General features: G+C 39.6%; 2 protein-coding genes across 3 annotated transcripts in view; one reads left to right on the top strand and one right to left on the bottom strand.

Moving 5' to 3' along the window:
* The window catches only part of MDN1 (midasin AAA ATPase 1), a 96,936-nt gene extending 96,667 nt beyond the window's left edge, over positions 1 to 269 (bottom strand). Inside the window, exon 1 of the mRNA XM_051777767.1 lies at positions 52 to 269. Within this exon, the coding sequence (XP_051633727.1) occupies positions 52 to 156 (105 nt within the window). The 5' untranslated portion in view covers positions 157 to 269. The remainder of the gene's footprint in view (positions 1 to 51) is intronic.
* Positions 270 to 391: 122 nt separating this feature from the next.
* CASP8AP2 (caspase 8 associated protein 2) lies at positions 392 to 21,341 on the top strand. 2 transcript variants are annotated; one of them, XM_051777768.1, is made up of 10 exons: positions 392 to 765; positions 2,027 to 2,102; positions 3,228 to 3,308; positions 4,574 to 4,674; positions 5,786 to 5,860; positions 6,959 to 7,074; positions 9,291 to 11,785; positions 12,772 to 15,712; positions 17,245 to 17,344; positions 18,682 to 21,341. In XM_051777768.1, the coding sequence occupies exons 2-10, from the start codon at positions 2,054 to 2,056 to the stop codon at positions 18,736 to 18,738; spliced, it is 6,015 nt and encodes a 2,004-aa protein (XP_051633728.1). In that variant the 5' UTR covers positions 392 to 765; positions 2,027 to 2,053; the 3' UTR covers positions 18,739 to 21,341. The 2 variants fall into 2 exon arrangements, with proteins under 2 accessions (XP_051633728.1, XP_051633729.1); XM_051777769.1 differs by lacking the exon at positions 392 to 765 and adding an exon at positions 1,215 to 1,247.
* Positions 21,342 to 22,798: the final 1,457 nt, after the last annotated feature.

Consider the following 22,798-nt stretch of genomic DNA (forward strand, 5'->3'; position numbering starts at 1 on the left):
ACCCGCCTGGAGGGAGAGCGGGTGCTCGGGGACTTCTGCCGAGCTTCCCACCTGCTTTGCCAGGAATCTGCTCAGCTCTGCGCTGCTCTTCTCGTTCCTGCGCGCCACCAACTGCAGCTGCTCCGCCAGGCGGAACCGCAAGTCCTCCGCCGCCATCCTCCTCTCCCCGCTCCTCCTGCTCCCGCGGCACGTGCGGGCGCGGCGCGGCGGCACCAACTTCCGCCCGGCCTCCGTCACGGGAAGAGCAGCTCTGCCCCGCCCCCCGCCCCGAACTACAGCTCCCGGCGTGCTCCGCGTCGAACTACACCTCCCGGCGTGCGCCGCGCCCCCCAGCCGCGGGATCCGCCCGGGAGTGGAGCGGGCGGTCTCTCTGGATCAGGGCGCTGGGAGCCCGCCTTCGCGCGGTTGCGTTGGCCCTGTGCTCTCCCTGTGCCGCTCCCTGCTTCCCAGAGAGCCAACTGCCGCTGGATCCGCCCGCCCGCGAGCCCTTTAAGTCTGGGTCACGGTCCGGGTCGCGGAGGCGGCGGAGGGCGGGCGGGCAGCTCCGGCTCGGGCGGCAGGATCGTTACGCCCCCGGTGCCCTGTCCGGCCGTGGCCGCTCGCGGAGCCCCCGCGCGGCTCGCGGGCGGTAACGATGTCCCTGCAGGGGTTCGGAAGCGGGATCGCCGGCAGCAGCAGCCGCCGGGATTGAACTTCGTGTTTCCCGGGAGCGCCGCCACAACTGCCTCGTCCACGCCCCGCCGCAGCAGCGGGGAACGGCACCAGGTGAGCGCGCGTGTGCCGTGCGGCGCTTCCCCGGCAGCGTCCTGCGGCCGCCGCAGCCTTCACAGCGCCGTCATCTCCGGGCTGGCGCAGGCGGGGCGACAGCGGCTAGCCCCGCCGGGGACAGCGCACGGCTTCCCGCTCCCGGTGCCGGGCCGGGAACAGGGCGTGCGATCGGGGGCGGGGCGGGGCTGCGGGGGGCGGGGCTGCGGGGGGCGGGGCTGCGGGGGGCGGGGCTGCGGGGGGCGGGGCAGTGGCCCAGGGGGCGGGGCGCTGGCCCCGCGCGCGCCGCTTTTTGGCGCCAACTGCACGGGCTGGGGGCGGGTCCCGGCTACGTAACGGCGGCGAGTGCGCGGCGCGGCTGCGGCCGTTGGCTGGAGCGGCCGCTGGCCCCGCCCCCACCCGGCCTGCGGCACCCGCGTCGGCGGCGGCGAGAGCTGCGGCGGCGAGAGCTGCGGCGGCGAGAGCTGCGGCGGCGGAGTCCGGTGAGTGCTCCGGCCCAGCCGGGGTCGCCGCACGGCTCGGCTCGGCACGGCACGGCTCGACGTGGCCATGCCCACCTCGGGCTACGCCGGCCCCTCCACTGCGGACACAGCCGCCCCGGGCCGCCGGGGGTTTTGGGGGCCGCGACAGAGGTCTCGAGCGTTTCCGCCGTGGCGGGAATTGGGGTGGGCGGGAGTCCCTTCCCGCCCTTACAGGGACGGCGAGGTCTAAGGAGTGAGCAAGGGCCGCTACCTCTGAACTGCCTGGCCGCTGCTCAGCACTGCTCCGCTCCCACCCCCCGCTGCCCCTCATCCTGCTCCCTCCTAATGTCCCATCCTCCTTCTCCACCTCGCCTGCCTCCGCTCGTTACTGGTTTGACTAGCGATATCAGACAAGGGGAAGTTGCTCTTAAATGATCAGTAGAGGAGAAATCGGGATTATCGAATCAGGTTGTTTTGACTGGTTAAGATGCACTTTCAGGTAACCTGTTCATAGAATGCAGTGCTTCTTTTCATATCAGATTTTCTTTATAGGAGCTATAAGATACAACTAAATGTCTTCAGAATGCTTATTTGAAGAACAGATAACTTCATACTTGAAAGTGCGTTTTGTTCTCTCGTTGTAAGAGTTTTCTCATTCTGGTGTTGGATTTTATTGAAGAAGAAAGGCCACGGGCAGCTTAGGTGTAAATGTCTTATTTCAAGGTGCTTCTGGTTTATGTTTTTGTTATTCTGAAATTGCCAGTTAATCAGTTCTCTTTGCTCTGATGTTTTACTCACAGATGGGGAAGCCATAGGAAGTTTGTATCATGGCAGCAGATGAGGATGGACTGGGACTGTTTGATATCCGCTACGGTGGTAAGATGTGTTGGATTACTTTCTGGATTGCAGGGAATTAATACAAACAGATTTAAGAAAATAGAAAGGTCCAAAAATAACTTAAAAATAAATTTAAAGTTGAGACAAATACTGGTAAGCTTCAACTGTAATTAAACGGCTGTGGCAGAGTATCATTTTAAGCCTCATCCCTAGTAAGTTTGTATTTAAAACCATAACTGTGCACTTTGGATTTCTGGACTGTTTTGAGGGGGTATCTGAATTGGTCTCTCCCCTGTGTTTCATAGTGTATAAGTTACTCTTTGCTGTACCTTAGTGAAGCTTGCATCTGAACAGAAGGGTAATTGCTCTTTTGTTTGCTGTTTGTAAGAGGCTATGTGTTATCATCTGGTGTAGTACCAGTAATCAAGGTGCTCCAGCGTTACTCCGAAGTTGGTTGATTTGACACATATTTATGAGATTCCCAGCCTCAGAAGGACTGTGGATATTGACATGTTTCTTTATAGAAATAATGTTTGTTACAGAACTAGAGAGGTTCGCATGGAGGAGATGACAGTCATAAGAGGCATTGGAAAAAGACATGAAGAGAGACTGAGGAGATTTAGATTAAAATACGTTTACAGAACCAGTTAGTGTGTGAGTAGATGGCAATACTAAAGCAAATTGTTTGAATTATGATACAGACTGCTACAGTACTTTCTTTTTAGCAAGAAATGTTTCTTTTAACAGCAGTGGTTTTATCATATCAATTCTTTTGGTTTTTAGTTGTATAGCTTTTGTATTCAGTGTATTCTAGAAAACAATTTCAAATTTAGATCAAGTTTATTTAATTTATAATTTTAAAATTTATTTGTACCTAAAGCCATATAATTTGCTTCATGCACAGTTCTTGTATTTAGGAATTGATATTACGAGATTGTCTTCGCTCCCTGGTGACTAAAGATCTTTACTCCACAGTAGCAATAGATTACTGGATAAAATTCCCTTGTCTTTTACTAGTCTGTGCTATTACTTTTACTATTCTCTACTGGTCTAGGATCACAGCTACACTTACTTTATGGGAAAGGTAGAGGTTGGAGTTTATGAAATTATTTATTACTTTGGCCTTTTTTTTTTTTTTTTTTTTTTTTATTTTCATTGCTTTAGCTGAAGCTTCTCCCTTCAAGGAAGGTGACGACAGCTCAGTGGATATTTATGATGGCTTGGACAGCAGTTTGTCGGTTTCTGGTAGGTTGATTGTGTCTTGCTGTTTGGCTTGGAGCATTATAGTCTCTGCTTCTTAGGTTGATTTCCAGTAAACCAAGTGGTTTTAGCTTTGAACTACTTGTTAAAATTCAAGACATATGTTAGACTGTATTAATGGAGCAGAGAATTCTTAGATCTATTAGCTGAATGAATGAAAGACGTTTTTCCTGTGATACTGGCTATTTTAAGAGGCTTGGGTTTGATATAGGACATTTTAGCTTGGAAAAAACACCTTTATTTTGTGTTTTTGTAAGCTTTTGGATCAGATCAAACAGACACTGATCACTAAATCCCTAGTGAGAGATCCAAAACATACTTCTTGTATGATACAGTATGTTCAGGAGACCCTTTTAACCTTTTATTTTCCAAATAATTTGACATGGTAATGTAAATTAATTTCCCTTCTTTGAAGGTAAGAAAAAAATGAACCCAGCATGTTCTTTTTTAGGAGCCTTAATGTGCTGTTCAATGGAAGGCTGTTTCTGATATTTAAGCAATTATTTCTACTGACCTTACTGCTGTAAGACCATTGAATTTTTATGGGAGAGCTATACCCTACAGACATAAAGCATCTATATATCTTCCTTGCTTTGCATTTTGCATTTCTTAAGTCAGTATTTCACATATGGAGATGTGTTGTTTAGTGGATGTAAAAGCCAGAAGAAGGAATAAAAATGCAGTGAAAACAGTCTATATAGTCCAGCTCTGAAGGACCTTGTTTTTTTTTAATTTGAAGAGAGGAGCGGTGAGATTTTTGCTCTGTACGGATAAGATGTTTGTATGTCCTCTTGCAGTGTGGTGGTAATACTTTTTGCATTAAGGTATTGTCCAAAGGATTGGAGCACAGCTTGGATAGCTAACTTCATTTATTTCTCTGCAAATGAATCTGTATTTCAGAGGTGTCATAAGCCAGGTCTTGTCAGTTATGCATATTTGCTGAACAGAGCACACAGGCTGATTTGAGGAAAAAGCACTGTTATCTAAATAATTGGGATGCTTGGCTGTTGGGTTATTGGTTGGTTTTGGTTTTTTCATTTCACTTATGGACAACTATCTCAAGAAATCTCAGTGTATGTTATTGCAACATGATATGTCATAAGCATCTAATAGTTCTTTATTTTGTGTGTTGTTACCTTGTGAGTACAAAAAGTAAAAACAAAATGCACGGGCAGCATAGAACAGCGTACACAATGCAACATGACTAGAAAAATACCTTTATCCTTATGTAATTAATTTTCTTTATACAGACAATTTTGCTCCAAGTTCTACTCCATCTAGAATCAGCTTAAATTTATTTGATGAGATATTAATTGAAGAAGGGACTGCAAAGAAAGCATCCTACGATGAGGTATGTATTAATGTAGAAAAAAATCTGGTTTGGGGGTTTTTTTTATTCCCAGTTTTCTTGTGTGAAACACAGAAAATGTTGTCAGCATGCTCACATTGTTGTTAAATAGGCAAACTGCTTTTAAATAAGTAAAAACAAGACTGTGCTAATAAACTGTTATGTCAACAAACCCATTAGAATAAGTGAATCTGTCACTCTGTAACATGGTCCATTCTCACGTAGCATCCTTTGCACACAGTTTATGTATCAGCTACATTATGGGAAAATGTATTGTAATTTCCCTCTAGTCAAGTATCTGTTCAGATGTCTGATACAAAGCTAGTCTTGACATTTCTCCCAGCAAATTTTACCAGAGTAAAGCAGACAGGTCGTGGATTTATCTTAAATTCTTTCCTTGAGACTGAGAATAGCCATTTGCTTCTAGCAAATCAACAGAACACTCACTTCTGGAGCACCACCTCTTCTGGCCCATAAGACACATTTAAACGGCGTAAAAGGGGCAGACATCCACAGATGTTAAAAGAAGCAGGAGCAAAACATCCAGGAGTCTATTGAGTGATGTCACTTTGAAAGTTTGAGAGCAGTTGACTGAATGGAAGTTGTCCATTCTTCTGTGAAAGCTTTGTCCCTATCTAATTTTAAAGAAGAGCTCATGCCAAATTTATTTTATTTAATTTTGTGATCCTAACAGGATTGTGTCCTTTGCAGCCCAAGTTTGTTTGTAGTAACTTTTTGTTGTGTTTTTCCTTATCTGTTTCGTGTTACATAAAATCTGAGAAGCAAGTCCCCATCTATTTGGTGCTCAGAACTCCTGCTCCTTGATAATGATGTCATTAATTTCACAGTAATATGACTTCCTGTTATTCTTTATTACTGTTAGGCAAGCAGACATAGATTTCCTCTTGTCTGAGTGTTTGTGGTGGTTTAGAGACCTGCATACCAATTGGAGCCTTTTGTTTAAATATGGCTTTAATATGTTACTTTTGGTTAAAAAACAGAGCTGTGTAATATGCAGTACTGTGTTAACTAACTATAAATGTAGAGATGTAAGTTTTCTCTATAATTAACATTTTCTGCACTTCTGTGCTGTGAATTCTTCTCTCTTTGACAGTTGCAGGCTGAATATGAAAAATGTCAGCAGCAAATTAAAGAGTTGATGAAGAAATTTAAAGAAATACAGGCACAGGTACTGTAGTTCAAAGGGAAACATGGTCAAGATTTATGTAAAGAAAATTGAATGTTGCTTTGAGAAGACAATTTCATGCTTTCCAGACTTGATCCATGTGTGGTTGGTAGAGCAGCCCTAGAGGTGCTAGGAGCTTGGTCTGCCTAGGATAGTTGTTGGGATAGCCTACTGACAAAATCAGTGGGGACATTTGCTTGTTTCATGATGTTGGTGCAGTAAGACTTTATTTGCTTAAAAGCTGTATTCCATCTTCTTAATTAGAAAATAAGCATGTCAAATGAATAGTTGTCAGAAAGGTATCCAGTATTCTTGGTTTTTTAATGCACTAGGGAGGGGGTTGCAAAGGTACTTGAGCTATCACTAGAACTGGAAGAGGATGTCTGTGTTGCTTTGGACATAGTGCCTTTTTGATAAATCTGAACTTGCTCTTCAGCTTGAGCTAGTGTTCCCATGCTGTGCCATTCTACAGAGATAGATTATTTGAGGCAATTCTGCAATGTGCTCTACTGTGTATTACAGATAAGTCCTAAAGGTTTTATGCTTTGCAATGGTAAACAGCTACTGCCCTGTGATACTTCTGTATTGTCTTCTACAAAACTTGTCCACCTTTCTGAGCAGGCTTTGCTGAGGACAATTAACAAGTGAAAGGACTGTCTTCAGGATTGACAGTTATGGTTCTAGAACATCATATCTAGAAATTTTAGAATGATAGAACACCCAAAGTTGATTTTGATACCTTGAAAGGAATACAATTACCCTATTTCTGCGAAAGTGCTTAAAAGCTACATCTCTCATTTGACATAGTGACCAAGAAAGCAATAAATTGTGTAAGACATTTTAAATAATGACCAGGAACACAAACATGAGCGTAAATGTGAGTGATGTAAAAAAAAAAACGCACAAACATCTTTGGATCTCAGTAATTCTGACTTCTCCAAAAGAGTTTGTAAACATCCTACTGTCAGTTTGCAAAGGGTGGGATATTTTTCTAGTTGTTGACTTGCACTGTTTTTCATTATGTGTTTGGATACCCAAGCTAATTCTTGTTTTTTCTCTTCTTCTCTCTTTTGCTGTCTGTTTTGTATACGTTTAAAATAGAATGTCATTCTACAGAATGAAAACCAAGCCCTCAAAAAGAATATTTCAGCCCTTATCAAAACAGCAAGAGTGGAAATTAACCGTAAGGATGAAGAAATCAGTCATCTCCATCAAAGGTACAAATAGACAGTGGAACTGAAAACGTAGTTTTTGTCTTATCATGTTTTTATGTCAAGATAGGAAATCCCTGTCTCCAGTGGTGGAGGACAGCAACTAGAGAATTCTTGGTTATTTTTATGTACTACTGGTCTTACTGCAAGGACTTGAAAACAGTAAAGTATGGATGGGAGAGTAGCTGAGAGTATGGCCTCTGAAGCACATGAATCCAGAGCAGGTGTCCAAGATACAGGACCCCTAGTTTGTCACAAGATCACCTGCTTGTCACTTGTGTGACATCAGCCACATCATTGGTTTGTTTGTATTTTAGTTTGACCATTTGATATTTTCTTGCGCCAAAAGGTGTCATAAAGAAGGTTCATTTGACACTACTGTGCTAAAGGCTAAAAGCATATTAGCTGCAATTATTTTTTTCTAACTACTGAAAATTACCACACAATATCTGATGGAGATCAAGAGGTTTTAACTTGTGTAATTCTTTCAGGTGATTAGCTTTGACACAATAGTTGTCATTTTCACACACTTGAGTGCAGTATTCTGAGTTTTAAATTACATTGTTTGGAAAATGCTTAATTGTTTTGAATATTTAACATCATTAAATACTTTACAAGTTACATTGCAATATAATCTGATGGTGATTAAAATTTATGAACAAGGTATTTGATCTAAGTATTTTGGAAACATCCATCCTGGAAAATTGTGGGTAAAGTAGCACTTTGAGATCTTAGAAACATGCCATGCCTGCCGCATGGTTAATAATAAATTACCTTATCTTAAACAATGCACCTGTCTGTGAAGACTATTTCAAAGTTAATATCTCTGAGGGAATTGTTAGTGCTTATCTAAAAAAATCCCCAAAACCCAACTATTAGAAAAATCCCACAACACCAAATGAACACCACTTGGATACAATTACATTAATCAAACATGTATATAGATTTAATAGCCAGCCTAAAGCACAGCAAAAACTTATCAGTTTCAATGAAATAGAAATATAAAAAGGGGGTTTGTGTTCCAACAGCTGCAGCATTGTTTGTATTCAACCCTCAGTTCACATCACAATGTCACATTTTTGGAGTAGAGCCAGTTGTAAGCTGTTCATTTCAAATTTAAATTTACTGTATTGGCCCATAGGAAATGTTCGGTTTTATAACTCAAAACCAACCCCATTTTGTATTGGAGAAAAATATGGAATTATTTTACACTTACATTGAATCCTTATGACTGGATGCTGAATCATCGTAGAATTTCAGGCCAAAACTAAATGTCTGTGTAGCAGCCACTTCATCTTTGACTCTAAAATGGAGCCAGACATTTCATGGTTTACTGCCATCATTTGTTGGTGTAACTTTTACTTCTGTTTCCTTCTGTATGAATTAGACACTATCATTCTTTCTATGTAGTGGAGAGTATATAAAAAGGTTGACATTGTCTTTAATCACGTTATTTTAATTAAATGTTTTGTTGAATATGGTAGAAAAGTGTCTGTTTCTTTTTTGGGTTTTGTTGTGTGGGGAGGTTGGGTTTGTTTTTTTTAGAAGTGAGGTAACTGATGCATTCATCAGTAAGGAGTAGAAGTTTAGACCATACAGGCTACATGTGCCCTTTTTAAATTGATTTTTTTTATATTATTTTTAATATGATGACCTTTCAGCAGTAGCATGTGGCCTTGATAAGGCTTGATTATCTTAATTTACTTCTTGTTTTGTGTAGCTTGCAGCAACTTCCAAGCATGGTAGTATATTTGCTTACTGGGTAGAGTGAGGACAGTCACATTATACCTATTCTTTTGGTTGCCAGTTTAACAAATAGTAAACAATTGAATTGCTGGGTTTTAAATTATTATTATTTTAAATCGCTAATGCTGTAAAGAACAACTTTTTTTTTCCTGGAGGGAAGCTCTTTATAATGCTGGACAATGAAATACTAATTAGAGTTACTGAAATGGTTAGTTAGGCCCAGTACAGCATTTTTCCACAAATCTTGCCTTTTCTTTAGATGAATTTCCTTTGGAAAATATGTGTATAAATTATATTCTTTTGTGGTGTGCTAATGGAAATTATTAAATTTCCATTTTTCCCCCCATTTTTTTCCAAATTGAAACTGAAAGTGTTAACAATTTTTAGAGATATATGGATTCATTGCAGTTCAGCTTTAGTTACATATAAATAAATTCAAAAATAACATAAACAACTCTTTTTCTTTTTATAAACAGGCTAGCAGAATTTCCCAATCATCGAAGTATTTTCACCAGAACATACCTTCCAGGATCAGCTAAACCAAATGACTCCAAATTCAGACTTTCTGATTTAGGTGACAGTATAAAGATGGACCATCGAATGAAAAGTGACTGTTCAAAAGATACATACCACACTTACTCAGCTTATAATGCAGACACTGGGAAGTCTGGCTCTGAAAAAAGTAACACTCCATATTTGCTGAGATACCCTCCTGAAGAGCTCTGCAATGATGATACTCGTATGTGTCCACTGAGCTATGACCATGCTTCCAACAAGGATAACAGAAAGGAAAGAAAAGACATTAAAAGTAATGAACAGTGCAGCAGGGGAAATGTCGGCAAATACAAAAGAGAAGTACATCAGAGCACTGGAAATGATGGTGACAGTGAAGAGGGGAATTCAGATCTTCAACAGAAACTGAAAACCCTTTCAGAGAAGGCTAGTAAAAATGAGTTGCAACAAAAAAGTCAGAGCGTCAAACTCAAATGTAGTCCAAGTGTAGAAAGAAGAGTAGAAAGGGGTGTTTCTTCCTGGGAGAAACAAACAGCTGGGAAAGACAGATTTCAAACAAGAGGTGAATTGTATGCTGATGAGAGATTACAAAATGCATTAAAAAAAGACATTAAAACACATGATAAAGGAGAAAAGCATGCTGGCCAAAAAAATAAACCAAATGAAAAGCTGCAAGGACATCCAAGGAGGTCTGGAAGGGGGAGCAGTCCACACTCAAAGAATGAACATTCAAAGAGTCTTCATGAATCACGTAAATGTCGTCTGGAAGAGTCTAGAAAAGTGAAACATATTGACAGCAAGAGAGACAGGGGAACGGATGATCATACCTCTCGAGAAGGAAGAACTTCACCTTCTAATTCCAACAGCAGAGAGCATAAATATGCACGCTTGAAGGAAAGCTGTAGTAGATATGAATGGGAAACAGCACATTCCAAATCAGAAAGACACAGAACTGAAGAAAAAAGGAAAAGAGAAAGAGAGGATCAGGATGAAAATAGGCATTTTAGAAATGAAAAAAAACTTGCAAAAAAATTTTCTCACCAGTCTGTAAAAGACTCCAAGAAAGGTACAAATGTTACAAAAAGTGAGAGAAACAAATTCTATAAGCTGGAAGAAACATCCACAGTAGCAGATAGCTTTAAAGACCATAAAGTTCCTAAAACTAAAGATAACCACACTGGGACAAAAAACAAAGACTTAAAACTTAGCTTTATGGAAAAGCTAAATTTAACTCTTTCTCCTAATAAGAAACAATGTCTCTCTGCAACAGATGGACTTAAAACACCTTTTCGAAAGGCCGCTGACGAGAGAGGAAGAGAGCTCACACTGCAAGCACAACTCTTGCATTCTACCCACCCTGTAGACTGTGATCCCATGGAGCAAACTCTGCAAGTTCTGGATGGCGAAGCTCAGAGCAACATGGAACCAGCACTGCCTGTTTCTGTCAGTTCTGAAAATGAAGCCTCGAAAGTCACAGCAGCAGATCCAGCACAGTCTGCAGTGCTGCCAGCAGGGGCAACTGATGAACCGATCTCAGAAACCTTACCAGAAGCAGAAGTGGGTCAGGTACAGCCCCAAGTCTTGCCAGGAGCAGCAGAGGTGCTGGTTCCTGATGTGGTGCAGGCTGACACGTTGTCAGGAGCTGCAGAGGCTTGTGATCTGGTTGAATCAGAAGTCTCAGTAACAGCAGTGGCAGTGATGGGGCTGAACCACCCTGTATCTTTGCCCCTGGAGGTGACAGGGAGTGTGACAGAGTGTGAAAACTTGCCTGGGACAGGGGTGGGTGTGATGCAGGATGATAATGTACCAGCACCAGAAGTCGCACAATCTGAACCTGCCAGTGAAAGTATGGGAGCCCTTCCAGAGTCAGCAGCAGGGAAGAAAGAGGAAGATGAAATATGGCTAGCTGCTGACATAGAAAGCTCTGCAGACCAATGTGGCTCTCAAAATGTTGTCTTAGATGAATCAGAAGCCAGAAGTTCTGGTGATGTGAAGTCCTCTGATGTTGCACATGGTATCAGTGAAACAAAACTAGACTCTTTAATGAAAGTAACGAGGGATGATGGTAACTTGGCTGCAGAAAGTGCTAAGTATCCCACTGAGGAAAAGGATATCTGCAAAATTAGTATGAGTACGTCCCAGTCACTGGACAGAACTATGATAACTGATAGGGATGAACCACTGGTTGATCAGAATGCTTGTGATCTAGAGACAGACCTAGCTGATATCAGTACAGCAACAGCATCTTCTCTCAGTGGTGAAATGTGTCCTGTAACTAAAGAGAGGGAAACTAACCCAATTCCTGTTGATGATGACAGCTCAATACTGAGCATTGATCTCAATCACTTGAGGTATATTCCGAAGGCAATCAGCCCATTGAACAGTCCAGTGCGCCCTTTGACTAAACCAGTAAAGATGGAAAGTCCCTGTAAAGGCCTTGTGAAGACTTATAACAAAGGTATTTGTATGTGTATGTTCTAATTTCTTTTCTACATTAAGGCTTAGAAGATCCACTCCTGGAAAGCAGAAATTACTTTTTTTAACTCCTTTCTCAAAAATATAAATTGTTTTTTCTTAAACTGCATATGTTTCTGTGGTCCCTTTTTTTTGTAGTGGAACCACTTAACGTTGCAGCCAAGATTGTAGCCATTTGAATATTCACGCTGTAAAAATTGGAGCTAGTCACTACTGACAGATGACTAGTTGAAATAAGAGTTTTGTATTAACTTATTAAAAAAGGCATATAAGTTTCTTAATTTTGCCTAGTTTTGAGTAGATCTTGTTAGGTTTTTCTCTGAAATTATGGAGGCAAAAGTTACTCAGGATCATGTTCTTTCAAATATTTGTGAGAAAACTGAAGAGAGTATTTGAGAGTAGCTTGGAAGTTTAAATTTCTTACTGGAAGAGGAACGGTAGGGTGGCATTGAAATCTGTTTTCTTATGTTTCAGACCATAATCCTTTGCAGGATTATTAAAACATTAATAGGTAACTTGTTCTCATTGTGTTTTCATTGTGAAACTGTTCAAAGAAAAGCCACATATTGTATGTAAATGTTAGTCCATAATTATGTGACAGTTATAATTTAGCTTGTGCAGAGTTCAGAGAACTTGTTAAACTAAATGGAAAGAAATTCAAAACTGATGGAAAGTGCTATATTTTTCTGTTTTCAATTGATGTATTTTTGAGATAAATCACATGTTTGGTGAAATGCTGAGGTCCTTTAAAGCTCAAAATTTGCTCAAAATAAAGCTCAATTTACCCTTTAAAACTCAAAAAAATCCCTTAAACTAGCAGCTGCTGAAGCAAACCACCCAAACTTGTTATAGCTCAAACTTCCTACCAGTTTCAAACAAACAGGTCTGAACAGTCAATTTACAGAAGAAAAATATCTGTTTAGTAATTGTATTCTTTATGATGATTAGCAAACTGTTTTTCTTTTATAGATTTAATTCCTGAAAGTACGGTTGTCATCTGTCCATCAAAGAATTTGTCAAAGGAGGTAAACAAAGAAAATCAAAAGCCTATTAGCATGTCTGATGAACACTTAGAGGTGGAGTCTCAGCTAAGTATCTCTTCAGATGAAATAGAAGAAGGAGAAATTGTAAGTAGCGATGAAGATGAAGAAGAATCTAAACCAGAAAGAGGCTCTCAAAATACAGAAAAGTCAGGACCAAAAGCTTCTTCTGAGGCACGAAATTTGACCAGCAGTCCACAGAATCAAAATAGCAAAACTGTGCGTTGCAATGAAGATAGTAGAAAATTTGTTTCTGTGAAAGTAAGCACAAAGAATAGAGAGAGGCGTAAAGGTCAGACTTTCAAAGTCAGATCTTCAAGGGATATTCAGAAGAATAAAACTGTGAGCATTACTTGTCTTGAAAAAATAGTTCATGTTATTGTTGAACCTTCAAATATACAAGAAATTATGCAGATGCTAAGAGCTGTACGAAAACAGATGAGGAAAAGTTACATGAAGTTCAAGGTACACTTCCCAGTTCAGCATTTTCACAGAATTATAGAATCTGGGATCATAAATTTTACAGCATTAATAAGATACTTGAACTTTTCCAAGATGTGCACGTTAGGCGATACATTAAAATTGAATATCTGTGATATTATAGAGTCCAAACTTAAAAAAGTTAAAAAGAATGCAATAGTGGACCGTCTTTTTGAACAGCAAGTGTCAGATATGAAAAAACAGTTGTGGAAATTTGTAGATGAACAGCTTGATTACTTATTTGAAAAGATAAGGAGAATTATAATAAAGCTATGTGATGTGGGAAATGGGAGTGAGGAGGGTAAGTTTGAAAGGGCAGGAGAGCAAAACCACAAGATTAAAAATGATGTGCAGAGATCAAGAAAAAAGTCCCTGCAAGCCAGTTCTCAAAAACCTGAAGAATATATCATTTCAAAGCAGATTGTGGATTATCAACAACCTAAGTGTCACCATGAGAAAAATAAAACAGGTGCACCAAAAACTGCCTTTACAAAATGTCTTAACTCCATTGATAACACAAGGAATTCTCAAACAAAAGTGCACCTCTCTAAAGAGAATAATTTGCAAGGCACTCTTACTCCATTGAAGGCTGTAAAATATGAAAAGGAAGGATTCCAGCTATCCAGAGATGCTAACAAGTCTGATCTTAGTTATGAGCTTCTCACAGAACAACAAGCATCCAGTCTTACATTTAATCTTGTAAGTGATGCTCAAATGGGTGAAATTTTCAAAAGCTTATTACAAGGTTCTGATCTCTTGGAAAAAAATGGTGGCAATATCAACAGAAATGAATGTGAATTCAGGACTCCAGAAAAACAGTTTTTAGGCAGTCATAAATGCAGAGGTAATGCTGCAGAATTGGGGCAGGAGATTGCTCCAAAGGAGGCATGTGTGGAATCTAAACCAGAACAGGATATTAACTGGACTGTTGTTTCACCTGTAAGAGCTCCCTCATTAGCATCCAGGACTCATATGCCTGTTGATCCAGATGTGCTGGATGAGAGCTGTATGTTTGAGGTTTCTGCAAATGCAGCTTCATGCAAAGAAGATGAATGCAATTTACAGAAGAATAAATTGTGTGTTTCTTCTATCCTCCTCGAAGATTTGGCTGTTTCTTTAACTATTCCATCACCTTTGAAATCAGATGCTCACCTCAGCTTCCTAAAACCTGAGAATAATTCTGGCTCAACTCCTGAGGGTGTTGTCAGTGCACATTACAGTGAAGATGCGCTTCTTGGAGAGGAGGATGCCACTGAACAAGACATTCATTTGGCCTTAGAATCGGATAACTCTAGCAGTAAATCAAGTTGTTCATCATCGTGGACAAGTCGGCCTGTTGCTCCCAGTTTTCAGTGTCGCCCCAGCCTTCCAATGCAAGCAGTAATCATGGAGAAATCCAACGATCATTTTATTGTAAAGATTAGGCGTGCAATGCCATCTGCCTCACCAGCATTTGATCACGTGGCTTCAGTGAAGGAGGTGCAGGCATCCTCAACAAAGATTGGAAAAGAAGAAATAAGAACTGGGGGAAAAGAAAGGGGCAGTCAGAGTGCAACAGCAGCCACTGTGAAAGAAACTGTCAAACCAGATGTGGTTGAGATGGATCAGTTGCCTCATGTCTGGGCTGAACACGAACAAACTTGTGCCTTACCTCAGGTTCCGAAGGAGTCACATAATAGCATTGGAAAGGAAGAAACTACAGGGTTGCTTGGACCCTCAAACACAGAGAGCTGCGACACTAGAAGCCCACATAAAAGCTCTGAGCAATCTGAGGCACACAAGTTGAAAGTATCCAAAAATATAAATGAAATGCATGTTAGATCTCAAGCTTCTTTTCCTGCTGAATGCAGCATGAAGCCATACATAACCTTAGCAGACAATATTGTCAGTGGAACTTCATGTCATGCAGTGGAATCCAGAGCAGATAATGGGACACAGGCAACTTCTACAGGAAACCCAGAAGTCAGTGATAAAAAGGAAGAAGTTAAAGAGTGCTGCTTCGATGCATCTATAGACTTAACAGAAGAGCTTTCCAATGAGACTGTAGCAGACAAATGTAATCTTGAAATAAAACCCACTTCAAAGACTGGTGGAGGGTGCCAGATAAGTATAGATGATAAAACAAGTAAAAAGAGGAAAAAGGAGGCTGTCAGAGATAATTCCAACTCAAAAAGGCAACGAAAAGAAACTGACTCAGGAGGTGAGGGGAGCGATGGAAGTGATGTCAAGTCTGAAGAAATAAATTCACCACCCAAACAATGCTCCAATAAGAAGGATGACCTGCAGCAGAACAAAGACTCTTCTCCTTTGGTTTCATCTCCATCGTCACCTAGCCTGTATGCCAAAAACATCATTAAAAAGAAGGGAGAGGTAGTAGTTTCCTGGACAAGGTAATTTCTGATTTGATTCGTTTGATTGGCTTAGTTGTTTTTTTTTAAACTAAGTGATATACTGGAAAGAGGGAAGACAAGGATATTTAGCCAGTGACTGAAGTTATTTAGTAGCTCTACATCCTGCTGTGAATAGTGGAGTGGGAGCCTCCTATCTATGCAGGATAGCTCTGTGAGATTGATGTCCATCACTTACCCAGATCTCCCAAAGCAAGTGTCCTCTTTGCTTTGCTTTTTAAAGCTTACATGCCTTAACAAATAACAAGACCTACTCTATTGCACTGTCTGTACTTTTTGTTTCCCCTGCCCATGTTTTTACTGTCCAAAAATTCCAACCAGGCTTGGTAGGGGATGGAGGTCTTTGATTTCCTCCACTTAGAAGACATGAGAGCAGTTTTTTGTTTTGGGGTCTAGGCTGCTCAATCTGCAGAAATGTACCAGTCAACAATTCAACCCATATATTCCAATTAGAAGGATGTGGGTGATAAATGACTGTATGTGTTGAAAATGCATGCAAAATTATTGTGGTATATTCTTACTTTTAAGAAACTATAGTTGGCAGGTTTTGCTATTCTTGCTACAACTTGATACAATCGGTGCTTTATAAAGGGCTTCTAAAATTTTCAGAACAGGCTTTTCTAAACTATAGTTCAGATATAAAGTAAGTTTCTAGGTAGCATTTTGAAAGAAAATTAACTCCTTCATGGAAAAAAAGACAGCAAAAGCTAATTTGATTTTTAATGTACAAACCAATGAGGTAGGAAGAGACTGTTACAGTTTTCCTCAGGAATATGACTAGGTTTTCAGTGTCACAGTTTTTGTCTATCTTAGGATAATACCTAAAAAACCCCAACTTTATTTAAATAAGTAGTCGTTACATTTTTCCTTGAAATGGAAGAAATTAAATATCATTTATTGGAATGTGACAGCTTTCAACCGAATATAATGACTGTGTCTATACGTTTTGCCTAAATTCATTAATGAGACAAACAGCAAATCGGTGTCATATTAAAGAATTAACCTCCTGGCTCTTTATTCTCATGTGAACAGTAGATGTGCTCTGAGTATGTTTGTTACAGTAAGCCACTTACAGGAGTCAAACACCTCTCTGGTTAATCTTTGAATGGCAGCAGGCCATAGGTGAAAGCTGCTGTTTAGCCTTGCAAACTGAGGCAAGTCCACCTGGAACCACTGACCCCTATTGAATTTATGAGTTCCTTTCAATTCCAGTTTAAGTGTCTGCTTTAGAATCTTAAAACTCTTTGACTTTGGCTTGGTGCTAACTCTATTATAATAATCCTGCCGTTCCTATTTGTGGAGCATAATCTCCACTACTACTTGTTTGTACTAACTCTTGTTTCTCTGTGCTGGTAGAGGAGAGGATGCTCTATAAATTCATTGCTGCTGGTTTAACTTGTTTTCTGTGGTTTGGATATACTCAAAACTTTTTATATGCCTGTATGTATTATTTTATTTGTGTGCATGTACACAGCTATGTGTATTAATATTTTAAAAATGCATTTTTGTTATAGAAATGATGACCGAGAAATTTTACTGGAATGTCAGAGAAAAGGACCATCAAGCAAAACCTTTGTTTCCTTGGCCACTAGGCTCAACAAAAGCCCAAATCAGGTAGGTGATATCGTTCTTATATTTGATAACAGCAATGACCTACGTTTACAATTGCAGTTGAACAAAAATCTCTGGAGGTCTTCTGCACATTTGGAGTTGTCTTTTCCTCATGTCTTCTCTTAAGGGGGTTCTTGGAAAAATAAGAATCTTAGATTCTCCCAGTTGTGACTTAAAAATATATGTTATAGAAATATTATGGTCCAGGGATTCCGTAGTACCTGTTTGATTGATACCACTCATACGCCAGGAACAACAGGATTGTTTATTGTCGGATCAGCTCTTAGATAAAGAAAGACAATTTGGAGAGGTTCAAAGCCTTTGCACACATTTAAGAAATTAGAAAAGCATTAAAATTAGAACTGGAAAAAAAAAGTACCAGGATTGTGCAGAAAGGGCATTTTTTTAATGAAAATGCTTTTTTTTCATGCACTTTTTAATTACGAAATTTCAAAAGACATAGGCGTCAAATTGATGTAGAATATTTTCAGAGGGGTTTACATATAGCTTTGTACATGTCTTGAATGACTCTCTTAATCTGTATCCTGCAAATCTAAAAAGGGAGAAACCTCCATTTGACTAAGTTAGGAAATCCTGCATGCTTGGGATTTGGCTTTTAGGATGTTGTATTGTGTGGTTGCAGGGTCTTTGGGAGGTTTAGAAGCTGTTGGGGTGGCTGGTTGGATAAAACAGTGTCATCTGTGCATTTATACCGCTCTTCCCAGTTAGCTGTTTGGTGGATAGTCCATATGCTATAGCAATATGCATGTAGCAATAAGAAATACTAACTTAGAGTTGAATGAGTTCTCTATGTAAGGTGTAGCTATGCTAAACAAAAAGATGCTTGACTCTCGTCTACAGACCAGTTTTGTAAAATCCCTAGTAGGAACATTACTCCATAATGAGCTGTAAATGCCTGAAGCAACAGTTATACAAGAGGGTAGAAGATAACCAATAAACTGTGCTTTTTGTGGAGTACAAAATAAGCTTTTGTCCTTACATTTGAATCTTACACATGGTTATACCTGCAAAATTCTAGGCTCATTGACTTTAAAACCTTCATTTTTTAACTCCTTCTTGTAGGGAAACCTGTGTTAAACCAGTAATTAGGCTCCAGGTTAACCACAGAGAGCTAGAGCCATTTCAGGTGTCAAAGGTATAGGAAGACTTCCTAGATCCAGTTAATCTGTTAATAATGGTGCTCTTACAATTTTCCTACTAAATTGGAAGCAAGTAAAATAGTGGTGGTCTTAAAACACTTTATGCTGTCAGATGAATCTGTCCTGGTAGATATGGAAATCTGAGGCCTTAACGGTATGTCTGTTTTTTGTCTCCGTTAGGTTTCAGAAAGATTCAAGCAGTTGATGAAGCTGTTCAAGAAATCCAAGTGCAAGTAAAGTCACACCAAGTTGCCTCATGATTACAGGGCTTACTTGCTGTTACCTACAACGATGGACCACAACCACTGCATTCAGGCAATGGGATTACTGACAGATATCCAAGCCAGAATACTAAATTTGGTAAATCTGGTGCACTATTAATTATTTACTTGTCTGTGTTTCCTCTGAAGTTCTTTAACAGAGTAACAGAGCGGGAACTTCACAAACAAAGCGACCAGGAAAGAATGGGCTCATACAAATGGAGCAGCATCATTTCAAGGGGGTGACATCTCCAGTTGGTTAAATGTGTTCTGTAAGCAGAGATAAGGGTGTGCAGTCAAGTCAAAGTGGTGGCTTTTGCTTTGATTGCCAGAGTACTGCACTGGTGGATGTCAAACTGTGATCTTAAAAAGTTAGAGTGGTTTGGAATCAAATTGGTAGATAATCCTGGAAAATGACAGGTGTGTCATCCTGGTTACCTTGGAACGTGTTTTAAGAAGTGAGGCCTTTTTCTTTTAAAATAAGACAGGGCAGTGATAGCAATGATTCCAAAAGCTGCTTATCTAATAATTGAATTCTGATGCTCAGGAATAGGTGGATCTTGCTGCTTGTTCTTAACAAACATTTGTGACAATTGTTTACTTATTGGAGATTTAAATCTAACTAAATTTGTTGTCAGAATAGTCAGTTTGCAGAGTAGCATAAATGTTATTTTACATGAACGCTACGCTGCAAAGCCCATTATGTTTTACTGCTCCAAATTACATCTGGGAGAGGTACTTAATTTAGGTCTTCAACATAATGAACATTCTGTTCTATTAAAAAAAAAATAAAATTGAGAAGTGATTTTCTTTTAAAAATTAATTTAAAAACAGATCTTTACAGTTTTATAGAATGTGACTTTATACTTACTAACCAGAGCAAAACTTCCATAAAAACAAGCTGTTTCAAAAGCTTGTCAACTTGGCATGTTTTGACAGCAATTGTATCTATCTTTACAAATTGTTTAGTGTATTAAAAATTCATTATGTTCTATTTTAAGGAGTTTGTTATAACTGTTTCCAGTTTTACTAGAACATACCTAAAGAGTGTGTGTGTGTATACATATATATATATATATATATACACACATCTCATACCTATTGCTGTTTTATCCCAAATTTCTAAAAGGATTTTTTTTAATTCTCCCTGAGAAACATTCCCGGAAGTTTGCAAATGTTTTTGTTTTATAAATTCATTTATTTTTGAGGTTTTATTCTTTATTGAGGATCAGAATTGCTGTAGTCTTTATTCAGTCAGAGTGTCTGCTGAATTTAGTTAGACTTCATTTAAGAGCCCCACCTAAGTGCATTGCCTTTCAACTTGGATTGAATTGGCTCTTTTTCAGAGTCCAATGACTATTTCTTCAGTGTCAGCATGGTTTTTTTTGCTCCCTCTGCCAACTAATGGGGCAGACTTCTCTTTCTAATAAACTGTCATATAATTTGTCAGTGATGATGTCAGTAACCCCTTTGGAGTATTGTAAATGTGACCTGTGGAATGGATTGTTATGCTGCCAAACAGTGCATTGTCTTCATTTTAGGCAGTGCTCTGGAAATTGTTACAAGGAATGACTTAAGTAGGTGATGATGTCAGTTCTGGCAGTCTTCCATCTTACTTACTTCCTTCTAAAATGTTTGCTTTTGATGATCAAATCTCACCTTCCATGCTATGCTGGCAGTGCCTGGTGATTTCAGGGGGGATTGGTGTTACCTACCCATGCTTGTTCTTAACAAACAGTTAAGTGACAGTTGTTTATTAATTGGAGATTTAAATCTAGCTGAAACTGTTTTCAGAATAGTCAGTTTGCAGAGCACTGTTCATATTTGTGGAAAAGTCAGACTCTACTAAGAGTACTCTTTTAACCATATCCTTAGAAATCAAAATGTGCACAGTACTGAAGGCAATGAGGGAAGTCACTTCACTTAAGTGCTTCCTCTCTGCCTCAAAAAAGCAGGCAGTATTTTATTACAAAGTTGTTTATTCCTTGTCTGTGTTTACTTACTTTCGTATCTGTGTAGGTGATGGGGGACAGGGTTAGACTGTTTTGAGTCTGACTTGGATTCCTTTTTTGAAAAGTATGAAACTTGTTTAATGTTCTCTCTATTGTAACTATGTGTACAGGTTCCTACATGGTCATGTAAAATATCTGATGTTTGTATATATATATAAATACATGTATAAAAATAGAGCTTTGTTTAGCCAAAGATGATTTTTTTAACTATATAAAACTACAGGTTTATTTTGTATAAACTAAATAGATTGCTTACGGTAAAGGAGATGCAAAAAATAAAACTGTAAAACTCACACACATGTTCTTGTTGAACAAAGGTTGGCTTGGAGTGGTTTTCTACCATTGTTTGTAATTTATTTCTCCAACAAGAATTTCGATACATATATGCAAAATGTACTGTATGTAAATCTGCAGTCTTCTTTGTGGAACCTCAGGTAAATGAAAATATTTTCTAGAATTGTTGGCTAATGGTTTGACAACTACACAGGCTGTGAAGCAGCATTAAACTCTGTTAGTTTGTATAAATGAGTAGCTATGTTGATGTTCTGGCCAATAAACATGAAACTCCTCAGCTGCTGCTCTGGTGTAATTACTGCTCTCAATACTACTGCTGATTTCTTACTGGATAGGACTGGATCAGAAATTAAACAGTTGCACAAACTGCATAAAACCTTTAACTACTTACAAATTAGGACCTACAACTTTAAATTTTTTTCTAGAAATGTTCAGTTAATGTTGAGTGGAGTACTACAAAGGAAAAAGACCTTTTTGTATCCAAGGCCTTTCACTGGAAAAGTATAGCTGGCAGCCCTTTGAGAGTCTTACTCCAACTTGCTACTGAAGAATAGGTCTGCTTTTATCCAACACACATTACAGGATTCCCTTTAAAAACTCGAAGGATGCAAGTTTCCAAAACTTTTCCAGAGTGGAAATTCAGGTAGCAGAGTTTATGAAGATGTGCATAATAATGAAATGATAGAGCACTGGGTATTGAATTTGGAGGGGTTCTCTCTAAGGCAAAGTCTGCTGGCAGCTAATGGTGTACAGTTGTCTTAACTAAAGGCAGTTCTCTTAGGTGTCAATCCAGCAACCTGTAGCTATTTCTATTAAGGCTTTCCAGCAACCTGTAGCTATTTCTATTAAGGCTTTCTTCTAACTGTCTTCACTCTAAAATCAGCTGCAGAATACTCTTTAGCAATTTATCTTCGTGAAGAGAGGCAGCAGTAATAAAGCCTGCCAAGAAACAGGTTTAAGGATTTCTTAGAAGAATCTATTAAATCGGGCAGGAGCTGTTTCAGGAGCAAAATTGGCTTTGATAGGAAAGATGAATAAAGTTTCAGTGGTGGCTGGCACAGCCTCTCCCATCAGAGTTTGAAAGTACTGTGCTGTGCCACCAAAAGCAAACCCATCTGAATCACAAGGGAGGATATGGGGAATTAAAGAAAATAGAGAAATACTGTAACAGAAAGGAAGTCGCACAGCTCTTGTTAAACTAAAGAGGCCCGTGGTTTGAATTCGTGGACTGGGACATAGTTATCCATATTATTAAATTAATTATGTAATTAAATTAATTAAGTGGTCTTTGATAATTAGTCCTGTCCAAAACCGCAGCTATCCTTCCTGGTTTAGACCACAGAAGGAGCAAGTTAGTACCTGTACTAGCAGTAATGTTCATCTGTAGTAAAATGGAAAAATGGGCAAGTTCAAGTGAGGTGACTTTTTTAATAAGCCAAGGTGGTTCTAGACAGGGTATACCGTACATGGAGTGATTTAGGCTAAAGGCGGTAAAATTCTGTAGTTTCATCCTGGCGTTTCACTATGCCTGAATTGCTTTGGCTGCATCCTGTTGTACAGCTCACTCTTCCCCATCCATTGGCTTCAGAGTTTTGTGATGGGTTCAGTGAGACAGTAGAAAGCACATACACTTTGAGGTGGTTTTGACCCTGTACTGTTAACTGTTGTGAATATCAGAGTAGTAATGTATTAGTATAAGGAAATGCTACTGTGTTACAAGATTACTATTGG

Source organism: Manacus candei, unplaced genomic scaffold (assembly GCF_025592945.1).
Source record: "Manacus candei isolate 608988 ecotype Guabito, Panama unplaced genomic scaffold, ASM2559294v1 h1tg000011l, whole genome shotgun sequence".
NCBI lineage: Eukaryota > Metazoa > Chordata > Aves > Passeriformes > Pipridae > Manacus > Manacus candei.

What these genes read in the sequence shown, in the direction of transcription:
- CASP8AP2 (XM_051777768.1), top strand. Translation starts at nt 2,054, where the DNA reads ATGGCAGCAGATGAGGATGGACTGGGACTGTTTGATATCCGCTACGGT. An exon ending in ATCAGTCATCTCCATCAAAG is followed by an intron (nt 7,075 to 9,290) that starts GTACAAATAGAC and finishes TTTTATAAACAG; the next exon opens with GCTAGCAGAATTTCCCAATC. An exon ending in GTAGTAGTTTCCTGGACAAG is followed by an intron (nt 15,713 to 17,244) that starts GTAATTTCTGAT and finishes TTTTTGTTATAG; the next exon opens with AAATGATGACCGAGAAATTT.